Below are 26,749 nucleotides of genomic sequence, written 5' to 3' on the forward strand. Positions count from 1 at the left end.
GTGACAGTTGCATTGCCGACGAAAACAGTAAAACCAACCAATCTTATAAAACAGGGGCACATCCAGACGTAAAAGAGACGGACAAATTTTTTGTAGCAGACGATAATGAGTGACGTGTCAGCAAATGGCGTCCAGTTAGAACAGGGGCATTGTCCGACGTGGCGGCACCGCCACGCATATTAACTGCAAACGAGAGAATATTCTGATCGATGAGGCGAGCTAAGCAACAAACTGAAAGAAAAGCTAAACAAAGCGTGTAGCGCATTGGATTGCTGCGCGGCCGACGCCCAGGGTTTGTTCGTAACGTATAGTAATCTCAAGACCGCTGGTGTCCATAATATTCTGAAGCTCACCTTCGATTCTGTCGTCTGCCGTGCCAACAATTCTCCGTCGCCTGCTCGAGATTCACGACGCGTTGCTCTGCAGCCAGATTTCCGCGCTACCAGGGTAATTGTCGTAAATCTTTGTATTTAGAATGTGTTTTTGCTGTTGACCTGTGTATGTACGTCTTTGCTGCAATTGCAATCACGGACATGAACAGTAGTTAAGAATTTGTTTCCGTATTTTTACAGCATTTTGTGGTTTTTTAGATGAATTCGCGTGTTTTTGCCTTTGTTTGCGTGGAATGTGGGTGGATTCCCTTGCTGGAATTTTGTTTGTAGAGTTTGTTGCAGTTTATGATTTGTTGTGGATTAGGATTTTGCGTAGATTGCTCCTTTATGAGACACGGAAAACCCTAGAATTTGTAATAAATTTTATGGGTTGAAGTTTTTGACGTATGTCAGGTTAGAACAGGCTTCAGTGGGCAACATTGTGAGAATAATAGTTTCGCAACATTGTGAGAATAATAGTTTCGAAACATTACGGGTGAAGATGTATAGCTGATTTTAGGTTTTTCGAAGCAGATGTGCGTTGTAGGGATCGACCGACCATTCTGTGATATAGTTGAATTGTTTTTCTTTCGACGAGGAACTTTATGATTTGAGGTTGTGTCTCACAATTGACATGACGCGGGTTAATATCTCTGCCACAGCCTTTTTGTGATGGGGGTTTCTAAGTCTGGATCAAGCATTCCATGGCCGTGCCTCAGAATTGGTACGTCCCGTCGTTTAGGGTTACTGGCTGTTGTATTATGGTGGGGCTTTTTCAATACCGGTCAGTATCATACATAAAACCCCATCATAACTCATTGGGCTGATAGTTGAATTGTTAGTATTTGTTCTGCTATGGCTTTGATATTTTGAGGGCTCTTGTAAGCAGTGAATTATGGTTGATTTTTATCGAACTGCATATGCAGGCTCTACAAATACCTGGTATGTGATCATTCAATTTGCTTGCCATACATAAGATAGCTTATCTATTCAATGGCCTTGTGATGTTAAAAGGTTACTGCTGCCGGGCAGGTTTTGCAAGAAGATTTCAATATTGTAATATAAGTTTGGCCAAAATATCCCCTTGCTGCTTATTTTTTCTTACTGAATTTAGAAGTATAGAGTTACTTGTTATTTTGTTTTGCCTTCGTATCTGCATCATCATACACCTTGGTTTAATAATTGAGAACCCTAGCTATAAGTTGAATTTTAAATTGCAGTTCTTCTGGTCAGTGTAACACGGGTACTCACACCTCCCTCCCAAACCTCGAAGTACCCGTCCTCGAGACATCCCCGCACCGGGTACTTGTGTACCCAAGTAACCCCCACCTCTGCCATTCCACAACCATGCTGCAACTGGAATGGGTACTTGTGTTTCTATTTGAATTTTGATTTTTGATTGTTACTATTGGATATGTAATATGTTACAATGCTGAATGTTCAATGGTTCTAGTTCATGTTGCAATTTTGCTATGTTCAAGCATTTTAATTTGGTATGTTCTACTGAAACTTCATTTTATAACAAGCATTTCATGTTCTATATATACACTATACAACACCCCTCCCTGCCCCGTCCTCCCCTTGCAGCCATCCCCCCGCTGTCCCCCCGCTGTCCCGAAAATGAGGCCTATTTTCCCCAGTCCCAGAAACTCGTCCTGGCGTCCTGCCGTCTCGACATACCCCAGTACTGGTGTAACATTACTTTTGGTTGGGATTTATTCATCTGCATCACAATCTTCTAGGTCTTAACAATGGAGAGTTCCATTTATAAAAGCAGTGTTAGACCATAGGATGTATATCAGAGAGTGAAATATGACACTTCTTTACTCTGCAGTAATAGAAAGACTTGCTTGAATGCTAAGTGAATGGAACTGCTGTCCAGCTTTTAATTTTTTAAGTTCTCTGTAAACTTAAATTGTTTTGTTAAGATTGCAGAGTTAGAAGTATCTGCGATAAAACTTTAAGGGGAGAAATTATGCTTGAGTTGTCAGGGAATGTGATAAAACATGCTCGATGCTACCTAAGACTACCTAGCTTTGATATATATATATCGTTGTAATTCTTATTCAACCTAATCTCCTGTTGCCTGTGTTTTTTTGTGGATAGGATTTTATTTATTTATTTATCATTAATAAATAGATATATTTCATCAAAGAAAAAGATTATTAGTTTCATTTTTTCACAGCACTTGCTTTTTTTGGGAAATGAATTGGCAAGGAAATTGGGCAATGTGTTTTCAACTCCTAAAAGACCCAATGCTTGAACCTTCTTTCCTTTTTGTTGAGATCCCAAGTTTGTCATTTCTCTTGTTCAGGTTTTGATGGTTTTTGCTCTGTCAGGTAAGCTGAACAAAAGTATTCAGTGTGCATTAGACACAAAAAGCCGTGAACTTGACCGTGGGGTTTGTTATGGAAATCTTTTATTGTTCACAATTTGTGCTCATTTTTTAATACAAAAAATGGTAAATGCAAAAGGGCTTCTGCTTAGGTGCAAGTTGCTGTCACTAAGAAGAGAGTGGTAACTGCTTTTCTCTGAATTGCTGATAATGGAGTTCTGATTTTACTGGAATTCATCAACTCCAAAGTTGTGTGTTTTTTTAGTTCAGTATTTTCTTATCCGCTTGTTTTGACTCTTTCAGATTTGCTCATGCAAGAATCTTGTAGAAATGGTTGATAGTAGAAGTGTGAGATGTTTCGTTCAAGCTTTGGAAAGGAATGCGAGATTACTGTAAGCTCAATAATCATCTTGTTTATCAAGCGCTACTTTTTTGTTTTGTTTTGAATTTGGTGTTGTGTCAGTTTCAAAGGTAGCTATCAAACATAAGTTTCCTCGTTCTTGGAGAGCGTCAGACTCTCAGTGGTGTAACAGATAGCTTAAGATCACTAGCTGATTTGCAAGTCTTTGATACACTTATTTGATGATGAATGTGCATCCACAACTAGGACTCTAGGTTTTAGATTCTTGAGACTAATCACATCACAAACAAGATGTTTTTTATTTCTATTTATGCAACTCAGTTGAGGAATTGCTATGTACCAAGATTTATAGCTTTCATATTTATTGAGACAGATTCAGGTTAAATTCCTAACTTCACATGATGGCACCAAAGCCAATTTAAAATCATATAAAGGAATTTGTAGAGATTTTATCTAAGGTATCCAACCTGAGTAAATTATTTTCAACTTTCATGTTGCAAAGACACTTTTAAATTTTCCTAAGGCATCTGAATGTATTGCATTAGACAAATAGCTGCGTTATGTTTTGTGTATCCAACCCTGAAGTTAGTTTCATGTTGCAGAAACATTTCTTGTGTAATCTAAGGCCTCTCATCAGTATCTTTTCCAAGAGAGCCACATTGTATTTACTATTATTTGAAATTTCAGCTTAGTTTAAATGGAAGATGGCTTTTTGGATTATATCGAAACACAGTGAGATAAGATATGTAAAGCAGGCAATAATGTATGTCAAGTTTTAACAATTACAATGAGCTGTAAAACTTGTCTCCAGTTATTCTCGATACAAGTTGTTGTCGAGTTTCCTTTTTATTTTTTTGCAGATGTCTTGTTATTTATTTAAAGTGCAATTGTGAAGAACTTTTTAGATTATCCACTTTTGTGTTTCTCAGGTTTTCTTACAAGATCTGTTGTTTAGAAACATTACTTGATTAAATAATTCACAATGTCTTTTAGACTCCTGTGGTTCTTCTTGATATAAAAATCTCATCTGGCCTGACTTTTCTTTTAGCATGTTGTTAATTGCAAGCTGTGATAAGGTTGCAAAGATCTTTGAATTGTATTAACTTGAATATTTTGTTTTTTTGGGTCAAAATATCCAGATCAAGACCCCATCATTCCACATATGAACTTCTTGGAGGGTGTCAGACTGCTGACATACAGTGGTAACCAGAAAGGGCAATCTGTACAGAGGCTGGCATTTACTTTGAGTGTAACTATTATAAATTCTCTTGTAGGTTCATGATAACGATTGATCTATTGAAATAATTTAAACCGAGCTGTTTTACATACCGATACACTATGGTCATATAAATCTTTTGCATTAACCTTTCCTTTTGTTATCTATGTTTACAGTTACACGTGACTGGATTGGCCTGTTCATAATAAAGACAAGAACAAGAAGTTGTCCATTGCTTTCATTGAATCAATGAGGGAAGTCATTCGGAATGTTAGGCAGGTGACATGTCAGGAAAAAACTGATTATGTTAGATTAGGTTTTTTAGATGAACCAGAGCCCCAGGAATTTGGGAGGTTGCAAGTTCTGAAAAAAGCAGACAAGTTTTGCATATGCTGGTGGATTAAGGTGGTTTTATTATGCTTTTTTCTGTTGGCACTTGTAGCTGCTTTCATCATCTGGGGAATGCCAATTCTAATTGACCAGGTTTTGAAATGTTTTAACTTGTGCTTTTCGTTGGAGATTTATAAAATTTTCATTTTCTTTTTCATCATCAATTAATTTGGTATACCATCCACCTTCATTGAGATGGCATTATTTTCAAGTGCGTGTTATGATAGTCTTTTGACTTATCCACTGCAAGTGATGGAAAAATTTGACATAATTTAATTTTATATGGAAAATAATATGAGAATGAGCAGGAGGGATGGGTGCATTGACATTTCTCTGTATGTGTTAATGCGAATGCGCATGCATGTATGCTTGTAGTTGTTTCTGCCTATTTGGCTGAAAATGATTGCGAGTCACTATCATTTTTCAGGTGGTCTGTATATATTTGAAAGTGTTGGAGAAGTAGATGGAGGACCAAGATATCTGTAGTTTAGAATGTTCCACATCTTTTGCTAGAGTTTATGATCATTTGTTTGTGACTAGTCAGACTGGAGTTAATTTTGTTATTGCATTAGTGTTGGAAGACAAATTACATGAATGCTGCCTTTCTTTGCTCTAAAAAGGAAATCTTCTTGTCATAAAAGTCTTATGTTGTTTCTTGTGATAGGTGATTATACCAATCTTGGATTGGGAAGCAGCAACTTTTAGTGTGAAAGCACTTGTATTTGTGCTTATTGGGTCCATGGGTTTGTTTCCTGTTTTTCTGCTACCTTCCGCACCTTCAATGTGGCTGGCTGGAATGACATTTGGATACAGCATTGGATTTCTGATAATAATGGCAGGAACCAGTATTGGCATGTCCTTGCCTTACTTCATTGGGTCTGTCTTTCGCAGCCAAATACATGTAAATTTCTGCCTATCCTCTTGTGGTTCCATGTTGATAAAATTCAGCTGATTGAATTGGTAAGATATTTTATAATGGTTAATATCTCTTTTCTAACACAGAAATGGCTTGAAAGGTGGCCTCAGAAATCTGCACTTATCAGGCTAGCAGGAGAAGGAAACTGGTTCCATCAGTTCCGAGCTGTTGCTCTTTTGAGAATCTCACCATTTCCTTACATTATTTTCAACTATGCTAGTGTTGCTACAAATGTCAAGTATAGTCCATACATAATTGGCTCATTTGCTGGAACTATTCCTGAAGTTTTTGTTACCATCTACAGGTCAGAGAATTTCATCATATGACATTAAATTTGACGTTTGAGCATGCCTTCCCCGATTCATGTAAAATCTTGCCTTAAAGTTTTTATTAAATAATGGTGCTGCATTGTTATTGATAAGAATTAATAGTTTCCAATGAGTGGTGTTTTCACAGTGTATCAAATTATGTGATGATTTACAAGGACTCAACTGTCTAGTTTGAGTCAAATCTTCATTGATCCAGATTTCATGAATAGTCCAGAAGTACCCATCTCTAATGACCATGATTAATTGTATTACAATAAATTTGATAGCTCTTCTGTATGAGTATCAAAACAAACTACAAGTTTGAAGCACATAACTATCCAGAGTTGATTTACTACAATTGGCTTCATCCCCTTTTAAAAATTGCTGCACATTTTTTTGGTAATTTCTTTTTTAAGTAAAACCCTAGTGGGTTCTTTGAAATTCCACAATTCTGAACTGCAGTCTTGTTGAATTAAATGGAACTTTTATTTTATTTTTGTTACCTTCTAATATTGGAGGATTTTGTTGACTCTTTCATCTCAGACAATTGTGAATTTCTCACTGTCATTGAATTTAATTTAGGTGTCTTAATATACTCATTAATGAGGTATTCGAACATTGAATTAAACGATTAGGGACATCTTGGAGGCTATCTTTGGAGAGTTACTGAAGTCGAATTTTGATGCAGCAAAACCTTTGCTTGTCTGGATGGAGCTTTGGTTTTATTGTGCTATATGCAGTGTGCCAAAGGTAGTTCTTTCTTCCTTGGGACTAGGTCCAACAATGAAGGGGAGCTAGGGGTGGTGTTAGAGGTTCATAAGATGGCAACATAGTTAGGCTATAAGATTGGAAACTACATGGTATCATGTCTGAGGCTTGTCTCGTGGGTAAATGTTTTGAAGAAATTGCTTCTCTTCACTGGAATTGGGAGTCTAATAAAGCAGTAAATCATTTGGTAAATGTGTGAATTACCTTGTTGCCCTTCTCCAAAAGGATCAACTCCACAATGATCACTGATAATTTGGAGGAATGGGATTGCCTCTCTTGCGATCTCTTAGTAGATTATTTATCCCATGTCGAAAATTGTACTCCTAATTTTTGCTCCTTCCTCATATTCATCACCCAATGATGATCTGAAAATTCTGTTGGGCAGGTTGGAGGATTTCATAATTATTACAGAGTTTCTGAATGGCTTTGCTGCTCGTGTCACATTTATATTAGAGTGCCTTTAGTGTGTGTGGTAGGTGGCTGCTCCAGCTTGGAGCGTGTGAGTGGCTTCTTTGGAGGTGAGGCTTGTCTCTTGCTCTAGAATGTTCGAGCTGCAGTTTTTGAGCAGTCATTTTTGTGCTTTGCTGATTTGGTCCTTTCAGAATGTTGATCCTCACATAATGGATGCCCTGTTTACAATCACCATCTATGAATACTTTTGTCATCCCCAATCAGCACACCCACAGATTTGGTTAAGCGATTTGGTAGTGTGGGAATGTGCTGGACTAGAGTTTCTACCCAATTGAAGGCTAGGGTTCCAGATGCAAATGTGAAGGAGCGTATTCAGAATTGTAATCGGGGTACCACTAGGAGTGGAAAATGTGTTCCTTCCTGTTAAGGCTGAGGAAGCTTTAGTGCGTGCAATTGTAGTCCTAGTTTGAGGTTTTTAGTTGGCAGCTCTGTGCAGGGAATTTCAATCATATGCTCCCAACATGAGGAGCTTGACTCTCTTTCAATGATCTGGCCAAGAACATTGACAGCTTGAGAGTTTAAAGAGTATCTTGAGGAAGGGATTCTTGGAAGTGGGCAGCCTTTTCACTTTCTCCGCTTCCTCCAGGAATAAGGTCATCCATGCTGAGAACCGGACCTTAATGGAGCCGGGTGTCCAGAGCAGGTTGGAGTATGGTTACAAAGGTGCTGCAATTGTGGGTCATGTCCCCATTTTTGGTGACAGTTCGATTTAATTAATTTAATTAATCTGGTTGTCCAAAATAATGAATATTTTATAAGGACGACTAATTAATTATTTTAATTAAATAAATAAGTGATATTAAGTTAATTATTTATAAAGTTATCAAATAAATAAATATCAAAAGGTAACTTTATATTTAATTAATTTAATAAAGTGATTTGGATTATAAAAATATTTAATAAAGTCACTTAAGAGATAAAATCAAAAATGTTCTAGAAGTCTCTGGAGAAGGTGGAGAGAAAAGAATAAATAGGCACCCCGGGGCTCCATTCGAATCAAGCAGTTGTTTTATCTCTTTTGATTTCAGATTGTGATTCAATCACAGGTGCATTGTGGAACCTAGGGTTTCTGCAATTGTCACAGTTGGCCATTGAGAACGATAACTCTCAATTGGTACGCAATTTTGAGGGTGTGAAATATCATCTGAATTATTGCAGATTGGAGGTGACATTCAGTCATTTCATCAGGGCGATAATCTGTGGCTTAAGGCCAATTTTGTGGTTCTTGCATCACTGTTCATTGTTGGATCAGCGAGAGTGGTATTAATCACCATAATAATTGGAGTAAATTCTATTCATGCGGCAGTTGATCATTTACATCGGGGTTCAGTTTGTGATCAGGGAAGACTATCAAGTCCAAGTCACAGTGTGAGCAGTTCGGGGGTAAAGAACGAATTTCCACACCATTTTTCAGCCAGCATTTCCGTATATTGTTAAGGCCGAAGTCTGGGCCGATCAGCAAAGATCAGGTTATAGGAGATATTCCGTATAGAAGACTTTGCACAAGACTAGCAAAAATTGGCAGGCAAATATCTGAGACCCTATCCAGACCATCAGCGTCCATTCCAAAGTCAGTTAATTCCACAGAGGGATTTGTGGGATAGAGGACAATATACAGTTTGCATAATCGAATGCGCTATCACTTATTTGGAGATTTTTAAACTGGATAAGGGTGGGACATTTGTAAGGTCTGTTTTCCGATTCGGTATTTTCGCAAGCAGAAGACGCGATTCATTAAAAAACTCGGGTAACAAACGCTACCCAATACCAAGCCAAAGGCGGAAAGAATTAATTGATAAAGGAGTCGTTTCTAATATATTAGATCGCACAGCATTGGTAGGCGGTGTCCAAGGCGATTCGACTTCAAGGAAACATGCTACACAATCTGCCAGCGACGTGAGTAGAAAAGACTGAAGTAAGGTGACTTAGCAGAGTGAAGATGAGGATTATCGCATGAGATCACAATCGCCAGAATTAGAATACGAAACGCGATATTAAACCGTTACCTCCGGCTGAGGGCGATCTCCGTTTGGCATCAGATAAAGGTTTAGATCCAGACGAGGGAGTTAATCTGTCAAGATCATTAGAGGGCCGGTGAGTATCGAAAGGCGAAGCGTCTACAAGTGCCAGAACTGACTTACAGCCTAAGATTGAAGAAGAGCACGCGGTATTCTTGGCAGGGGATAGCGAATAGGAGCATATGCGGAGGAGCCATAAATAACAAGCATTACACCCTGCAGACTCACATACCCACAACACGGGTACCTTAGCAAATAGAAATTCGGTTCTAGATATTCATGGACGGGTTTCAATCACATCACAGGCATCAAGCGGTAGAGCAATGATCTATTGAACAATTGGAAAGAATTCCGACCAAGCTTAACTTCCTAAGGCAGATTGAGAGTCGGAACCACATCCAGTCTATAAAAGTAGACGACTTTGGATCAATTTCTGCATTATCCACTTATCAGGTCCCTTTCCTTACTCAGTTATAATTCTTCAAATTCAGTAATTCTTCTATTTGATTGTTACTATAAACAAGGTTGCTATGATCATATCACTTGCTACTGAATCACTTCCTGAATTCTGTCATTAACTATTGCATGAGGATTGATCTTGTTCATGTCAAGTACTTTGATGAGTAATCACTCTCCAGTATAATTACTTAGTTTTTTCAGTTCAGTAAGGACAGAGCTTGTTGACTAACTGTTTGACGAAATGCCTAACCGTTGAAGTTTAAGTTTTGGGTGTTAAAAGTGGCAATAACCTGTCGGGGATATTTCAGTGCAGAGTGTAGTCCTCCAGGTTTCTGTAGTTTGTTAGTTATACGGACTGTGTTTGGCTGCATGTTTGCATAGGTCCCTTAAAATGGAAGGATTTGCTGGCATTATAGTTTTTAACTTTATTGTCTAAAGCAGGTTGGTTCTGGGGTAATTTTACCCTTTAGTGTTGGAATAAGATTTTGTATTGGTAATTGACAAATTGTTAGCAAATTGTTAGCATTGACAACTTCATGTGGGTTTCTGGGATATCCAATTTTTTACTGTAAAGTTTTCTTTTATATTGTTGGTGAGGGCCCAAACAGAATCCTGAATTTACTGATAAAAAACATTATGTACCATAACTTCTTATCTTGGCTATTATAGATATCTAGGCATAGCTGATATATGGCTCCATTTCATTCTTGTGGAGAAACCTAAACCATCGGTCTATGGTTCCTTCAACCTTCCATTGAGTCATATGTTTAACCGTGCTCTATGACCTTTTATCTCCTCTGCATTGGTGGGAAAATATTTGCTTTACCTGTCATGTTCTTTAGGATGGTAACCATCCCCTCATCACATCCTTTATTATGGTAAGTTGGTAACTATTTCCTGGGCTGCAAGCAGTTGCAATTCCTGGATAATGTAATAAAAGTGTGCTCCATTGCTTCCATATCTTCATCATCAAGCTTGAAATAACTGCATTGGATGCATTTGGTCTGATGGCAGTGCTTGTTTTGACAATTTTAGGCATGTGAACCTATGCTTGCTGAAGCCTTCCACTAGTGCCCTTAAAGTTTCATTATAACATTTTGGACTATTAATCTCAGCTAGATCTAAGGGTTTTGGGATCGCCAACAACTGGAGAGACCTGACCAGCAAGGGAAAACACTTTCTTCCTCTACAACTGTTTCCTTTTCTTGAACGTTGCCCACCTCCCCTTACTAATGCATCAGTATATGCACAATGATTCAGTCTAGTAAAAGTTTGTAGGACTTAGCTGTGTTATATGGTAGGGAATAAATAATATAATATGATGGCCTTTAGGTGGGCACAGACTACAGTTGTTGACAGTACAAACTAACTTTTTACTCTCTCCCCTCCCTCATCTCTTTCTCCAAGCTTCTTGAGCAATATGTCCTATACAAATAAGGTTTAGAGCTTATAAAGGCGAGTTGTTTTACCCCCATTGTTGTACTTGTTTACACTTCATTCTATAACTCATGTGTGCTAAAACTAACAGACTACCATTAGGTATACAGTATTTACTATTAAACAATAACCATGGAGGAAACTCCGTAGTTAAGTGCACTCAAGTTGGAGTAGTATTGGGATGGGTGACCTCTTGGGAAGTCTTGGTGCTTCACCTCTATGAGCATCACCTAGATACAATGAGTGCTAAGTGTTGCATTTATTCTCATGAGAGATGGATTCATGATGAATCACTACTCATTAAATATGGGTCAATGTGTTTGACTAAAAAACTGCATAGTTAAATCCTGATAGCAATATCACAATTTGACTTGCTGTGGAAATGATCTCCTACTTAGCAATTGATGAGCTTAAGGGGCTTTCTAATAAATGGTTCATAAGGCACAACACTTTGGTGAAGGTTTTGCAAATGGGGTTGCAAGCAAAAGGGGGTTTAACCATGGAGGAATCTCCTTAGTCAAGTGCGCTCAAGGTGGAGCAATATTGGGATGGTTGACCTCTCGGGAAGTCTTGGTGCTTTACCTCTGTGAGCATCACCTAGATCCAGTGAGTGCTAAGTGTTCCATTTATTCTCATGAGAGATGGATTCATGATGAATCACTACTCATGAAATATGGGTCATTGTGTTTGACTTAAAAACTACATAGTTAAATCCTGATAGCAATATCACAATTTGACTTGCTATGGAAAATTATCTCCTACTTATCAAAGTCCCACCTCAATTTCGTCAATCTTTAGTTTGTGTTATCCAACAACAAATTTTTTTCTCGATTTTGTAGCTTCTATATAGTAATTGGAATTCCCATTATTAGACTATAGCTCATTTTCATTGATGCAACCTGAGTCCCTATGTTCTGGTTTCTATTTGGATTTGGTGAAATAAAAATTGAAATGGTTTGCTAATGGAAAAACAAAATTAGATTTTGGTGTCAAGTTAGAAAATTTGTGCATCTTGTATTATCTTATGAATTGTAGTATTGTTAGAATATTTGGAATAACTGGGGGGGGCGGGGGGGGCGCGGTTGGGGGTTGAATCAGTTATCCCCACGTCCAGATGTATAAATTAAACACTTCGACAATCTTAACCCAATAATTCACTGATTAAAATTGTTCACTATAATCCAACTTATTCATTCCATTATAGCTCTTTGTTCTATATGTGCCGACTTGCAGAAACTTATCACAGTCAACAATAAACTTAATCTTAAAGACAATAAGTAGCATAAACACATAACAAACATCCACACAATGTTTGACACCGAGATTTAACGTGGAAACCCAATTTGGGAAAAACCATTAGTAACATGCTACTACTTTTTCACTCTTCTAAAGTGATCTTTGTTAGGAACTAACCTTGTTAAGAGTTACAAAACACACTGTTACGTGTGACCCTGTTAAAGGATTTACTGTTAGGAGTGGCCTTGTTAGAGGACTTAAGAACATTCCATTAGAATGTCACCTTGATTAAAGAATTTTTAAACGACTGTTAGGTCAACCTTATCAAAAGGATATTACAACCGCCACAATGGTTAGAAAGTAACAACTAAACTTTGATCTGATAACATACAACTCACTTTGCAAATTTAGATCTTTGTTTGGCTCAACTCTAGTTCATTGATTGGACTACATTCTCATCATCTTAGAATTGCTTGGCAACTCTTCAAGCAATCCTTCACCTCACAAACTTCACACAACTCCTTGCAAGTTTGTCCACTACTTGTCTTCGCAAGCTTCTTTAGTCCAACAACCACAAAAACATATTAGATACCTCCTTAAATAGGTAGTCTTGATCTTTTGTTTCTTAATCACAATCGTATATCTTAGGGTTTACAATTAGATCCAAAACACTCAATGAATCTGTCCACCTTCTTGTTCTTCTCTTCTCAACTCTTCTAGAAACATCTTCTCAAATCTTAGCCTTTGATTGCTCAACTAATCCTTTCCTTGCATTGAATAATACAATTCATCAATCCTTATTGTCAACACGTTTTGCTTATTCCAAGATTTCAACTATGTTGGCTACAAATCTTGATTCATTCACAAACTGTTCTTTTGCTGTCACTTGGTCATCACTTTGCTCTTTTGCTCGGTCTTCACTGGATCACTTGGTCAATACTGAATTGCTTCGCTCGGTCATCACTGTTCAACTCGGTCGATATTGTCACTCGCCCAATGCAGATACTTGGCCAACACTGTTCTGCTCGGCAATGTGTAAGTTCCTTAATCTTTTGCTTTAACTCCATTGATTGTGCAACATTGATACTCGGTCAAGCTTATCATTATGACTTGTTTCAACTCTAAACTTCATTCAATTATCACCTTCACTTCATGTATTGATTAAGCAATAGATTATATTGATAAGTAGGAGATAATTTCCATAGCAAGTCACATTGTGATATTGCTATAAGGATTTAATTGTGTGATTTTGAGTCAAACTCATTGACCCATGTTTCATGATTAGTGATTCAACATGAATCCATCTCTCATGAGAATAAATGGAACACTTACCACTCATTGGATCTAGGTGATGCTCTCAAGGGTAGTACTGGGATGGGTGACCTCCCAGGAAGTCCGGGTGCTTCACCCCTGTGAGCATCACCTAGATCCAATGAGTGCTAAGTGTTCCATTTATTCTCATGAGAGATGGATTCATGTTGAATCACTACTCATGAAACATGGGTCAATGAGTTTGACACAAAATCACACAGTTAAATCTTGATAGCAAATCGCAATTTGATTTTATGTGGAAATTATCTCTTATTTATCAATTGATGAGCTTAAAGGGCTTTCTAATGAATGGTTCATAAGGCACAACACTTGGTGAAGGTTTTGCAAATGAGGTTGCAAGCTTTGGGTTTAACCTTGGTGGAAACTCTGTAGTTTAGCGCGCTCGGGCTGGAGTAAAACTGGGATGGGTGACCTCCCGGGAAGTCCCAGTGCTTCACCCTTGTGAGCATCACCTAGATCGAATGAGTGCTAAGTGTTCCATTTATTCTCATGAGAGATGGATTCATGTTGAATCACTACTCATGAAACATGGGTCAATGAGTTTGACTCAAAATCACACAGTTAAATCCTAATAGCAATATCACAATAAATTATATTGTTAAGTACTAACTTATCAAGTGCCCATTGTAATTTTATCTTACTTAGACATCTCAACTTCAACCTTTCACTAGGTCATCTCATGATCTGTTCTTATCAAATCCTCTTCATCAATCAATAGATATGACACTTAACACTGTTAGTGAATGTCTCTCTAGTAGGTTTGACATTTGTCTTACCAATAGGTTTGACATCAATGACAATATAACAATTTTTCCAATTAAGTTCTCAACAATTGTAGATCCAACAAGTGCATGTACTTAATAGTTATGTTATATTGCTATTATAATAAAAGTTACATCTCTTATGAGAGGAGTTGCTACAAGACGCTCTCTTTTGTTCAAAAGTATTAGAGCAGCTCACAACATAGGTTCACAATATAGGAGGTGTAGTTGATTCTTTCAGCTTAGATTTGACGATCCTGTAGCTCACTTTGTCATATATAAATAACACTAAATACCTAAAGCTCTTATCTTGACTATTACTGCTATCTTTATTTATATTAATTCATTCTTGTGAAGAAACTAGATATTTTTCTTATGATCTTTTTGCTTATAGTTCTATTTGATTGTGCTCTTATCATCTTGATCTATTTGGCATTTTGCAACAAAAGGCTTATTTTCCTCATCATACTCTGTGTGATAAGCATCACATATTTTATGGTTTGCAAGCAGTTACAACACTAGAAAATGTTTTTAACACATTCCTCATTGCTTCACTGCTTCACCATCAAGTCTGTAACAATTATATTGAAGTTTTAAACACAAATCCACAGTAAGACATTTTGATGTCCCTGTCTTTTCACTAATGTTAATATAGCAATAAAATACTTATAGGGTGGCAGATTCTGAGCACCTACAGATATTTAGAACAAGGAAAATTGTATCATCTTATAAGTATGACGATTTTCCCTTAGTAGTATTAAGAGATATGAGTATACATCAGATGACAGATATCTCCTTCAAGCACTGCCAAGCTCACAAGTTAACAAATATGAGATCCTATGTCAATCATCAGCCAAGCACCAAGGGAGAGGTATGATACTAAATGAAGATTTAAATCATCATAGTACATCAACACTATCATGAGAATAATGATGGTACAAAAGATGATAATTAACATGCTCATAACATCACAAGGACAAGTCCTTTTTGATACTTCTATTATATCAAGTAAGAAGATCATCTTCCCAGCAGCAGAATTGGATCAAGTTATCAAAGATCATAATTCATAGTGTTAATTGAGACTGATGAAAAGTCTCAATTTTGCAAGTAAATTGTCTCAATTTCATAAGAAATTGGAAAGGGGCACATTACAGACATGTCTTCAATAGCAGTTACACTGTTCAAGAATGATTCAATAGTACGTGCAAAGTTATTTATTCTGTGGTAAAATGTAGCTGAAAGATTCAACATTATGATAGTAGGATTGTTTAGATTCTATACAAACTAGAGATCTATCAATTTTAACTTCAAAATTATCCCTATATCTCATCTGCCCTTCCTCACCCTTTGATGTTAGCTGCATATACACATCCATGCAATCATTGAGATTGCATGCTGCAACTTATATGTGCTAAAGTAATGAGTCGCTGTTAGTTGTAGAGCGCTAGCCACACCTTAGTAGAGTAGTTTGCAGTTAGTGCCATTCAGATTCTGTTGGATCTATACTTGTAAAATATAGGGAAAACAGAATAATGCATGTCAAAATAACTCAATGGTCAGAAAATAGCTTTGGATTTGCTTCTATTGATCACAAGAATGACCTCTTCGAGTGGGCATCTACCTTAGGAGTGACGTTTTATTTTGAAATATGGTTTCAAGAGATAGTTGCTTTATTACAACAGATATATAAAACCCTCACAATTAGTGATTTATGAATTACAATTACAACTAATGTGGAATAAATATATACAATGTAATATTAGCTACTACTAATGCTACTGACTATTACATTGCTTAAAAGATTATAATGTTAGGATGTGAGGGTCTTAACATACTCTCCTTGTTAGAAAGCCTCCTCTTCAAAGCTTTATTGGGGAAACTATTGCTTAAGGTAACGAAGAGGTTCTTAAGTGGCCTCCTTTGGTTGTAACTGTTGATGTGTGTTTTATGACCCACCAAACAATAGAACAAAATACCGAAATATCTTATCCTCTCTTGAATAAAGTCTCGTGTATGCTAAGATTGCTAGAAGATCATACGATGACTTCAAGGTTCCTTCAATGGCAAGTCTTGACTATGGATAAGATCGATGGTTGATGTGATTTGCTAATGATCACAAGGGGCCTTACGTGTTTATTCAAATTCATTTCAAGCCATACTGGATGTGGGAGCTATCTTAAGGTTTTGCAATGAAATACTTTTTTGGAGTTTTCACAAAATATGTAGAAATTAAATAGGATAGGGTTAAGGAATTCTATTCCAATCCTAAGGGTAGCGATGACAATAAATAGTACTCTGGTGGACAAATTCCTCAATTTACTGAGCTCCGCTTCACCAACTTATACTAAAACTACGTGTGTACTGGTGCAATCTTCAAGGGTTGTGCCAAAGATTTTCATACCACCACATACACCATCATAAAGAACAATGTATACGAATGATAGAAGTTAAACATATGCATGAAAGGGGTTTCACCCTAACTTTGCACAACGAGTTAGAATCACTAAAATGTCAAAAGTATGAACCAAAGTAATTCATCAATAAACCATCATATTCTTCATTGTAATCACCACACGTTAACTAGGCTAAACTTAATCTAATTGAAGGAATTTAAGAGAACAAGCAAGCACTAGGACACGTCAAGTATTCACCACGCTTCAATGAAAACTTTTATTATCTCAGTAGCTCATAGCAACAATCTCATAAAAATTCCCCACCTACAAATGAGAAATGAGGCCTTTATATAGGTCCTTCATTACAACAGACAACCCAGATAATTACAATAACCGATGGCCAAGATCGTGGCACATCATCTCTAATTAGGGTTAGGGCGAAGAAAAGGAATCTACATTAATGCAACAAGGAATCCATTACTGTAGTGGGTAATAAATGCCCACTATGCATGCTAGTTTAGGAAGGGAGTGGGGTGCAATAAATGACCACTAAGGACACCCACTATGCATTAAATGTATCTATCCTTGATTCCTCTGCTTGACTATGCGAAATCGATCCAACACTATTTCCAATTCCTCTGTACTAATGCTTGGTGCAGATTCTTGCTTGAATTCTAGAACCACAATTGCTCTTTTGGCCTTTCCCAAGCTTTCATCCCAATCTGGTAGCAATTCCCAAGTAGTGTGCATTATATTCGAGAAGATGGAGAGTTTCTCAAAATCATCTCTTTCATAGACATTTAGTTGAAAGAATTCCTCTAACTTGACTTTCAGATTATCAGTTGTCATTTCTTCTTCCGCCAATCTCTGCGATAACAAGGATGCAATTGCGGTGGATATCCCCTGCTTGATGTTGTCAACTATCTTCTCCCATCGAGTGGATTCCTTGGTGAAGCTTTCAAACATTTCCTTAGCTATGTTCACTGGACTGTACTATCGAAGAAAATCATAAACATATTTCCCTAACAACTTGACCATTGATCAATTTTTGCTTTGGGGTCTCCATCAGATTTTGGATGTCGGCAATCACCCCATCTTGGTAAATATGTTCATCCACCCATGATTCCTCCATGCATTTGATCTTGGAGAGTGCAAGTGCAGCTAATGCCCTACTATGCACTTGCACTAATTCTTCTGCATGTTTGAAGGCTTCCTCCGGAATTCCTTCGACCCAAACCTTTGCATCTTGAGCAGTCCGCTTGATCCTGTCAATGTCACCTACCAACTCTGTGGAAACACGTGTTGGAGGGACAAATGATGAAACTTCTTCTCTTATTGGATGAGGCAAGTCATTGATGTACTAACATAAGGCCCTAATTTCTCTCTTTTGTTTCTTGTACCCTTCTTCCACCTTCAGCCTATCCCTCAAATCCTGTGTAGAGTCATCAAATTCTTCTAATATTTGCTTTCGGGAGGCTTGACCAAGATTTATTTCCATAACATGGTATTCATCTGGAGCAATCTGATTTTTGCTCTTGTCAACCGTGGGAGTCGCAATCTGCAAGATTCTAGACCCCGATTCTTCTCTGATGAATTTAGTATATCTTTTTTCTTTCCCATGCTCTTTCGATTGGTTTGCTCGATCCAAAATTTCTTGTAATTCAGTTGCCGGATCAACCTCTTTTTGTTGACTCAATTGAATTTGTTGCCTCAACCATTCTGGAATGGGGTATACTTTGGTCCCTTGGAATCACCAATTGCTGTTTCCTTTGGACTGCTCGAATGTCGATCTCCTCTTCACCCCTTGGACTATCCACCGTTACTTCAAGCACTATGGTTTCAACATTCGAAAGATGTATTGCTACTGCAGGAGCCTCTTCCTCTAGTGGACCATCTCCACTGTTCATCGTTTCTTGCTCTAAGATTGTAACGAGACTTTTCTCTGTAGCGATATCTTGATCTCTTCCTCTTTCTTGCACCGATTTTTCATAGGCATTTATACTTAGTCTATCATGTACTGGCCTATCCAATTTTTTTTTTCTCGCTCAACTCTCCTTATGCTTGTCTCTACCCCCTGCCTTTCAAATGTTTCTATCTCTTGAACACTTGGAGTGCGACTCGAAGATGAGGGAGCATTTCCATGTTTTTGTTTCTAATTTTTAATTTGAGGCTCTTGGATGATTTTCTCAATCCTAGGATGCTTCGCTCGAGATACCTCTTTCCCTTTCTTGGTTCCTACATCCTCCGTTGGAGTTCCTCTTTCCTCAATAATCCCTTCAGATATTTGTCCCGATCTTTCATCCCTAAGTAGTCGGTGACCAAGAAACCTATATGTGAATCCATTAGCTGGTGCAACTATTTTTTCAAGCTTACGCTCAATCCACCACTTTGTAAAATCCAGATCTATAACCTCTTTCCTTTTCCAATCATATGGCTGAGCTAACATTTCTGGACTGAATCCTTTTCGCATCACATTTGGATCCTCCTCCATCTAATCAGGAACCTTGAATATGTTGCATGTTCTGATAATGTTCAAGGGTAATCTAGAATGCGTCTTCTTTCTAATCTCATTCTCATCTGCTGCATTTGCCCAAAAGTCTTCAAGGTGAACTTTGTGTTGGTACTTTGATCCTACTACTGATGAGATCTTGTTGTAGGGATCAAAATCATTCCTTTTTGGATAAAGCGGAAGACGAAAGAAGTGGAGCTCATCTGATGATCTCTTTGCAACCTTTAGACATGGGCATACCTTAGTTTTTCCTTCTATGGAAATTGGGAATTGTAATCCCAACTTCTTCTTCCCTTTCTAAATCTTGTCATAGGTTGTAAGTTGTCGAGTAAGCTCTAACAAGACCATCTTTTCCGTTGGGTACCTGGGAAGTTTGTATTGCTCCATGGAAAATCCCTAAACTCAGATGTATGAAAAGGTGGGAAATTGAATGAACCAGTGCCGTAATCTTCGATCAAGTTCATCGCGCCCACTGACAATCTCATATGTAGCCTCTTTGGTAGTGTTCTCACTATGCGCATGGAAAATGCATCATTAACCCTCATGTAATCATCCTTTGAATATAAATGCAACTGTGGGTAGCATTCATGAACTTTGAGGTGTTGGGTTTCGCTTCTAATCGGTCCTTTACATCGTAGTCCATTATAATTCATTCTTCGTGCCAACATGTAGATAATATAAGAGCTCATGTAAAATTTCCTTGTATGTTCTAGATTCATCAATTGTTCATTCAGATTGTCGCTTATGAGCCCAAACCAATCTATTCTGTCACCTTCCTCCATCACCTGCTCAACAAAATACCACATCCAAGATTCACATATGTAAGAATCAGGCATGCCAAATATGCGACTCAGCATCATGATAATGTTGCTATATTCCCTCTACAAGTTGAGCCATACTATTTCCTTGGGAATCTTGGAATGATGCGATCTATTCTTTTTCAACCATCTTTTGTTGATTATTTCTTCACAGAAATGGACTCCTGAGGTGTAGATTCTGAGTGCGTGCTCCTGTGTTTTTGTGACCATCCTTGGGTAGAAGGAATCACAAACGTTTTAGAGATGGATGCTGGAGAAAAATCTGCCAGAATATTTCTTTCATAATCCCTGATGGTTCTATCCCTAGGACTGTAGTGTTTGGCACATTCCACAATTAACTTTGGATGCTGAAAAGGAGGGAAACCAGCCACAACAACAATTCCACTTCTCACAATTCTTGTGGCTAGGTGTGTTGGATGATGGTCATTGTATCCAAGCATTCTCCGGTTAAAATCTTTCAAATCAAGGCCGCCGAGGCTTGTATCTCCGATTTCTACGCACTTCGACATAATTTTGGATTCAAGATAGAATCCTTTCCTTTCATTCTTTATCAATTGTTTGCGCATTTCTCCTGTTCCCCTGGGTTTTGCCATTCTTCTTTCTTGCAAAATAGAAAATGTCGACACGTAAGACTATGCAGAGAAAGCATAAAAAGCAGATACAATTTGTCCAAAAGACAAAGATTTTGGATTTTTGCCAAAATTTCCATATTCCTCTCATAATTCACTTTTAAATATTTCCACAAGAAACATGCAATTTTCCACAACTCATTGAAAAGGTTCCTTTTTGATAAAATTCAAAATCCTCTGTCGCAAATTCCTAGAAAACTCCTCAACGATTTCAGAAATTTCCCCAAAAATCATCTTTGCGAACTCTTTGAATTTCACTCCTATTCTTAATTTGCTCTTCAAATTTTTGTGTGAGAAGGAATGAATGGAAGGGTTTCTTATATAAATCATCCTTCAAAAAAAGTTACCTTAAAAGCTGTAGGCTAAAATTAGGTAGTTGCTTTACTTAGCCACCAAGGTTTCCATCTTTTTGTGCCACTTGTTGCTTTTTCTGTTTGTTCCAAAAAGTTGCCATTATTGATGCTTTTAGCTTCAGGATGAAGCTAGTCTTCATTATCCCATTTTGATTTTTTTGAATTTTTATTAATTAAATATCAATTAAAATCAATATTTAATTAATTTCCATGTTTTAATGAAAAAAACAAATTTCTTTCCAACTTTTCTCTAATATTTATTTTTTGGATTATTATTTGAAACAGCCAAATTAAATATCAACAAAATTAATATTTAATTTTCCGTCTAAATCCAAAAAATGTCCTTGAAAGAACATTGTATTTTTTGTTTTTTAATCCAACTTTTCCATTTGTGAAGAATTTTCCATTCTTCTGCTTTTTTGATTTCGATCGATTTTCTTTTTAATCTTCAAATTTGGGATTTTTCTCAAATTTCCCAAATATTTCAACTTTTCATGATTTTTCACACTTTTGGGATTTTTCGCGAGATCTTGGATTTTCATCCTTGATAATTTTTCGAGTTTTAAAACCTTTCCCAAACTTTTTCTTCCCTTTGGAATTTTTAGGATGTCTTGGATTTTCACGTTTACCAAAATTTCATTATTTTTCACACTTTTTAGAAACTTGGGTGAATTTTGGAATTTTTTCATTGTCAAGGCGGAAACAGTTGGATATTTCACATTAATTATCATGAAAAATCTATGAAGTGCATTGGTGTGCGTACAAGGAAAAAAAGGGGGTCTTGGAAAGAGTGTCATGGATTCCTTTGATTTGGACAAAATCCCTCATAACAAGAAAAATGCGCTCCGGACAATGCGGGGAGTGCAAGTTGAAGTGTGCCGAGGATTTTATCCACGACAAGAATTCCTCCACTACAAAATTGTGCTCCAGGAACTTGGGAGAGCGGGGTTTCAAGGCAGTTACGGATCCTTTGTGCACGGGAGACATTCTGCGACATGCCCGAAGGTGTGCTATCGAAATGGTGGAGAGCGCAGTTTTCAGGGCATGAGGAATTTTAAATTACTTGACTTTCCCTCAGGTGCGTTGACTTGCGCTCCTTGCATGGCGGACTACACTTCACACTCGTTAAAAAATGCAGTAACATCCGGAAAAACCATGGTGGATTCATTGCTTGAGACTTGCCAGCCCTGTGAATAGGGTCCTAGGCATGGGCGATGGGTGGCAAAATGGCCATAACAGTAACCCTCTCTGTTTAATTTTTTTGCCCTATTCCTACCATCTAGCTAGTTGCTAGGACATACATTTCATAATCCTTGAAAATTAAAAACTTATTCTAGTGACCCAAATTGTTTATTTTTTGAGATATGAAATCTGCAAATCAGAACCCTAGTGGGAGAAAAACAAGTAGTATATTGTTATTATTGGAATGAGATTAGAGGCACCAACCACGTAAACTATCATCTTGCACAGATCCTTGGAAGAGATGTTCCATTTTGTGGTCAAATAGAGTCCAATGTTAGAAAGAGGTTTTGACTCCCCTTTCATTAAATGAGAAGAGATAGCAGAGAGGTAGCATGAGATGTGATGGTGGCTGGCAGCTATGATGTATTATCAATCTTGATGCTTTTCTGGCTATATGTTATGAATCCACAATGTTTGAGAGTTACAATCATATGGCTGAATTGTTGATCATGACAGTAAGTAGGATAGCTATGATATTCTGAAATATGATATTATGAAGTACGATGAAATTATGAATGATCAATTGTGTGTAATTGTGGTGATTTGTTTGAAATAACTAATAAATATAAAGTACCCAGTAATTTTGTACGGAGTTCTTTGCATTTAGTTAGGTGCTTTAGTTTGTCTCTTCAGATTATTTTTGTGAATACATGTTTTTTTCCTATGTTTCGAGAATTAGTTTTTGCCAAGTTGCTGAGTCTGAGCAAAATTGGGGTGCGCAGAGGTTTTTTAAGATTTAAGTTTTAATCAGTGTTCTCATGTATTAGATTCACTTGCAAAAGTTTAAACTTTTGATAATGTGCATTGATTACAAGCAGATTAGAATCAAATCTAGCTACTTTGGAAGCCTATAAAAGTCAGCTTTATTGAGTGCATATGATAGCCATTTTCCAATCATAAGGATTTCCTATGGCATCCTCTCATATGAATGAATAATTTGTTAGAAGTGTGAGACTTTACGTTAGAGCATTCTTCTACACCTTGAGTTTTAAACTTTAAACTACATTTTTGGTAACATTGATACTTTGGAAGCCTTTAAAAGTTAGCTTTATTGAGTGCATATGATAGCCATTTTCCAATCATAAGGATTTCCTATGGCATCCTCTCATATGAATGAATAATTTGTTAGAAGTGTGAGACTTTACGTTAGAACATTCTTGTACACCTTGAGTTTTAAACTTCAAACTACATTTTTGGTAACATTTTCAATGCTTATCAGTCCCCCCTGAAACTTTATGTTAGAGCATTCTTCTACACCTTGAGGTTTAAACTTTAAACTTCATCTTTGGTAACATTTTCAATGCTTATCAGTCCCCCCCCCCTGTTTCCAACAAAGCAAAGTAGGTGCACAATGATTAGATTCCAGGTTTTAATCTGATTTGTGGAAAATTTAAAGCTGTATTGTACTGACAAGATCAATATTATACGTATGGGTTGGGCTCAATGAAGCTTTGGGAAAAGGTACATTGAGCCTGACATATGATGTGAACAGACTGTAAATCTCATTGAGCCTTGTTTTGCTATGTAGAATGACCTATTGAAACAGCTAAACCATCGCCTACATGGAAGTTCTGCACTGCCACTATCTTGTAGTAATGCAGCAATTAATGTGCCAGTAAAATTATGACCCAGTTGGCAAAGAACAGTGTACTTTGAAGTGGATAAAGGAGAGTGATTGTGTTTGTGGCAATTGCAAATGTTATTCTGCAGTTTCTTTGCATTTTCTAAATGTTTCGATTATCTACTACTGTTATCTTTTTGGATTGACTGATTTAATATCTAGAAAGATCATTGTGTTCTAAAAAAGACAGTCTGAATTAAGTGTATGAGAATTAATGCCATTTTAAATATCAATTGTTCGTTTGGATTTGTAACTTCAAAATCTGAAAATGTGTTCCTTTTGATATTCTGAGTTTTAGAAATGTGCAAATTAATGCCAATTACCAAATTAAGCCAAAATATCAAATGCTGATTTGGCTACATAACAACATTTCGTTTTTGGTATTTTACAGCGGCAGATTACTATGGCAATTAGTAGAAGCAAAATATGAAAAACGTCTTCTAACACCAGCACAAATTATATTGGAAACTGTGGGCTTGTTTGTGGCTGTGATCGCCACAGCTGTTATCACACTATATGCAAAAAAAACATTAGTTAACCTCCAGATAGAGGAGGAATTGTGTAGCAATGTTGATGCAGAAAATGGTAGGTCTGTTGATGTGGTTCATATTGGAGCCATTTTCTTATAAAGAGGGTATGAAGATTAAGCTCTGGAATTGCATTTAATACTGATAACCCTGTTTCATACAGGAAAAGAAAATTTATGTAGATGTGCAAGAGAGAAGGAATTGTGTGGCCAGGAAGCTGAAGATCAAGGTATGTTGGATCTATTTCTGCAGTTCATATGATAACTTTCTGGTGAGAAGATTTTCAAATCATCTCAAACGTTTGGAATTGCCTTCCATAATACAATGCAGGTATGAAAAGAGAAAATGGGACCAACTTACTGTATGAATCTTCTAAGCCAAAGGATGAGCGATTGTCCCCACTGATTGGATGTGAATCCATCGTTTAGCTACTGGAGTTGATTTTTGGACCATCAATGATTCCAATCAAGTACACTGTCCATTGCTGAGAACAACTTTTCTTCAATTTTGGTTCATGCACATTTTTTTGGTTCTCCAGAGGTTATTAATAACAAGAAGTCAAATTGACTACAGAATCATATCCTTGAATAGATGAAATTTATAATCAATGCATATACTGTACCAAAACTAGATGTAATATTTTATGTTGTATCATTTTGGTACAAATCAATCTGTAAAGACTCGAGAGCAAATTAGCATTATTGGAACTTGGAAAGTTAATGCAATTTGGCATCCAAGCGCATGGTTCAGTTTTAGATTTGGATGAAAACTCCGCGGAAGGTTCAATTTGGTGGAACAATTGAGATGGCTAAACATAGGACAGCATTTGTCCTTGTATATAATTTTCTGTATGCCCATGGCAAATATAATTTGTACTTTAGTATTTAAGATGGCGTCCTAGGCTTGGAGTTCATTACCCTTCTTTTGTTTCATATTTTTCTTGTAGCATCATACTTTCACGTAGTGAACTGTTTTATGTCAACAACCATGCAAGCAATAAACAAACTTAGAAAAAAATTCTAATGGAATCAATGAAGTTGCATCCCTGGCCTGGTCAAAGTCGACTTTATTTGTAGCAATGAGAAGTATTTTTAAAAATTTGAAATTACAAATAATGAGATGCAACCTACACCTGTCCTACAAGCTATTCCTTTAAGTTACAGTAGCAAGTCTAAAGATGGCAAATTCTTTCTCCATGGTTATCTAATGTATGGGATTTTTCCTCACGAAAAAGAGAGTAGCGTGTTATGAGGTTATTTTGCATTAGATTGCAACCGGTCTTCTCAAGGAATGGAGTTCTTAAAAAACAATCATTCTACGCAACACGAGGGCTCCTCTCGATTTTTCTCGCATTTTCCATTTGGCAATACAGCAATCTTAATAAATAGTCTTGATGAATGACCTTATCTTAGATCTGATGGAAACTTGTGGAAGTTAATAATTGATGGTGGAGATGGTTCCTGCATTGGGTACATCATTTAAGTCAGTTTTAGGGAAAATACGATTTCAGTGCATGGGTTTAGCAATAGTTCAGTTCTATAGCCGTGATCTTTGCATAAAACGGTATCCACTGTCTGAATGGGGGGAGATTGGAGGCAAAAACAAAATCGTCCTTAGGACTGCATTTGTTGGAGGAAACGAGGTTTTGATCTCCTCGCACAGGTTTCGGATGCTAAATTGCATTTCATGGGACATTGGTGTGATGTGCCTGAGTGATCTAGGGGCCAGTGGTTATGGGGCAACTTATATGCACCCATATAGAATGGTAAGAGTCTCGGTACATTATATTTAGTGCATTTATATGCAAGAAAAGGTGCATTCTAGTGGCACCATAGATTGCACTGATCTAGGGTGGGGGCTTTCAAGTACCCAAGACTATCAAAGATTCTCAGTTCCTTTGGTCATAGTAAACCATATTATAAGAAACATGAATTCTCCACGTCCAGATAAGACTACATTCTCAATAATGGGCAAAATGTTACTACCTATTATATCCATCGCTAGAACAATTTCCTATATCAGTATGAAGATTCTTAACTAGCCTTGGAGGTATCCATCGCTAGAACAATTTCCTATAAAAGGATGAAGATTCTCAACTAGCCTTGGAGGTGGTTGACTATAAGTACATTGCTGCAACGTTCTTGACTGCATAAAATACTATAGAAATAATTCTCACTGAAGTTGCATGTAACCATGTGTTAATGGGTTAAAAATATAATTCTTTTCATTGCAAGATAGATGTTGGCTATTTAGCAGCCACAGTTCAATTCTTTAATCT

General features: G+C 37.1%; 1 protein-coding gene across 6 annotated transcripts; it reads left to right on the plus strand.

Moving 5' to 3' along the window:
- LOC149532077 (uncharacterized) lies at positions 1–25,359 on the plus strand. Of its 6 annotated transcripts, none has more exons than XM_089811240.1 (10): positions 1–447; positions 2,711–2,888; positions 3,010–3,098; positions 4,207–4,316; positions 4,460–4,766; positions 5,338–5,574; positions 5,676–5,893; positions 24,336–24,529; positions 24,635–24,700; positions 24,802–25,359. In XM_089811240.1, the coding sequence occupies exons 5-10, from the start codon at positions 4,533–4,535 to the stop codon at positions 24,897–24,899; spliced, it is 1,047 nt and encodes a 348-aa protein (XP_089667366.1). In that variant the 5' UTR covers positions 1–447; positions 2,711–2,888; positions 3,010–3,098; positions 4,207–4,316; positions 4,460–4,532; the 3' UTR covers positions 24,900–25,359. The 6 variants fall into 6 exon arrangements, with proteins under 6 accessions (XP_089667366.1, XP_089667365.1, XP_089667364.1 ...); XM_089811238.1 differs by having other exon boundaries at positions 59–447; positions 4,207–4,337; XM_089811239.1 differs by lacking the exon at positions 2,711–2,888 and having other exon boundaries at positions 58–447.
- The last annotated feature ends 1,390 nt before the right edge of the window (positions 25,360–26,749 follow it).

This window comes from Cupressus sempervirens, chromosome 11 (assembly GCF_028749045.1).
Source record: "Cupressus sempervirens isolate cs-2001-9-10 chromosome 11, ASM2874904v1, whole genome shotgun sequence".
Lineage (NCBI taxonomy): Eukaryota > Viridiplantae > Streptophyta > Pinopsida > Cupressales > Cupressaceae > Cupressus > Cupressus sempervirens.

Coding starts and splice junctions, on each gene's coding strand:
- LOC149532077 (XM_089811240.1), top strand. CDS start 4,533: ATGAGGGAAGTCATTCGGAATGTTAGGCAGGTGACATGTCAGGAAAAA. Junction 4,767..5,337: donor TGCCAATTCTAATTGACCAG/GTTTTGAAATGT, acceptor TTCTTGTGATAG/GTGATTATACCAATCTTGGA. Junction 24,530..24,634: donor CAATGTTGATGCAGAAAATG/GTAGGTCTGTTG, acceptor TGTTTCATACAG/GAAAAGAAAATTTATGTAGA.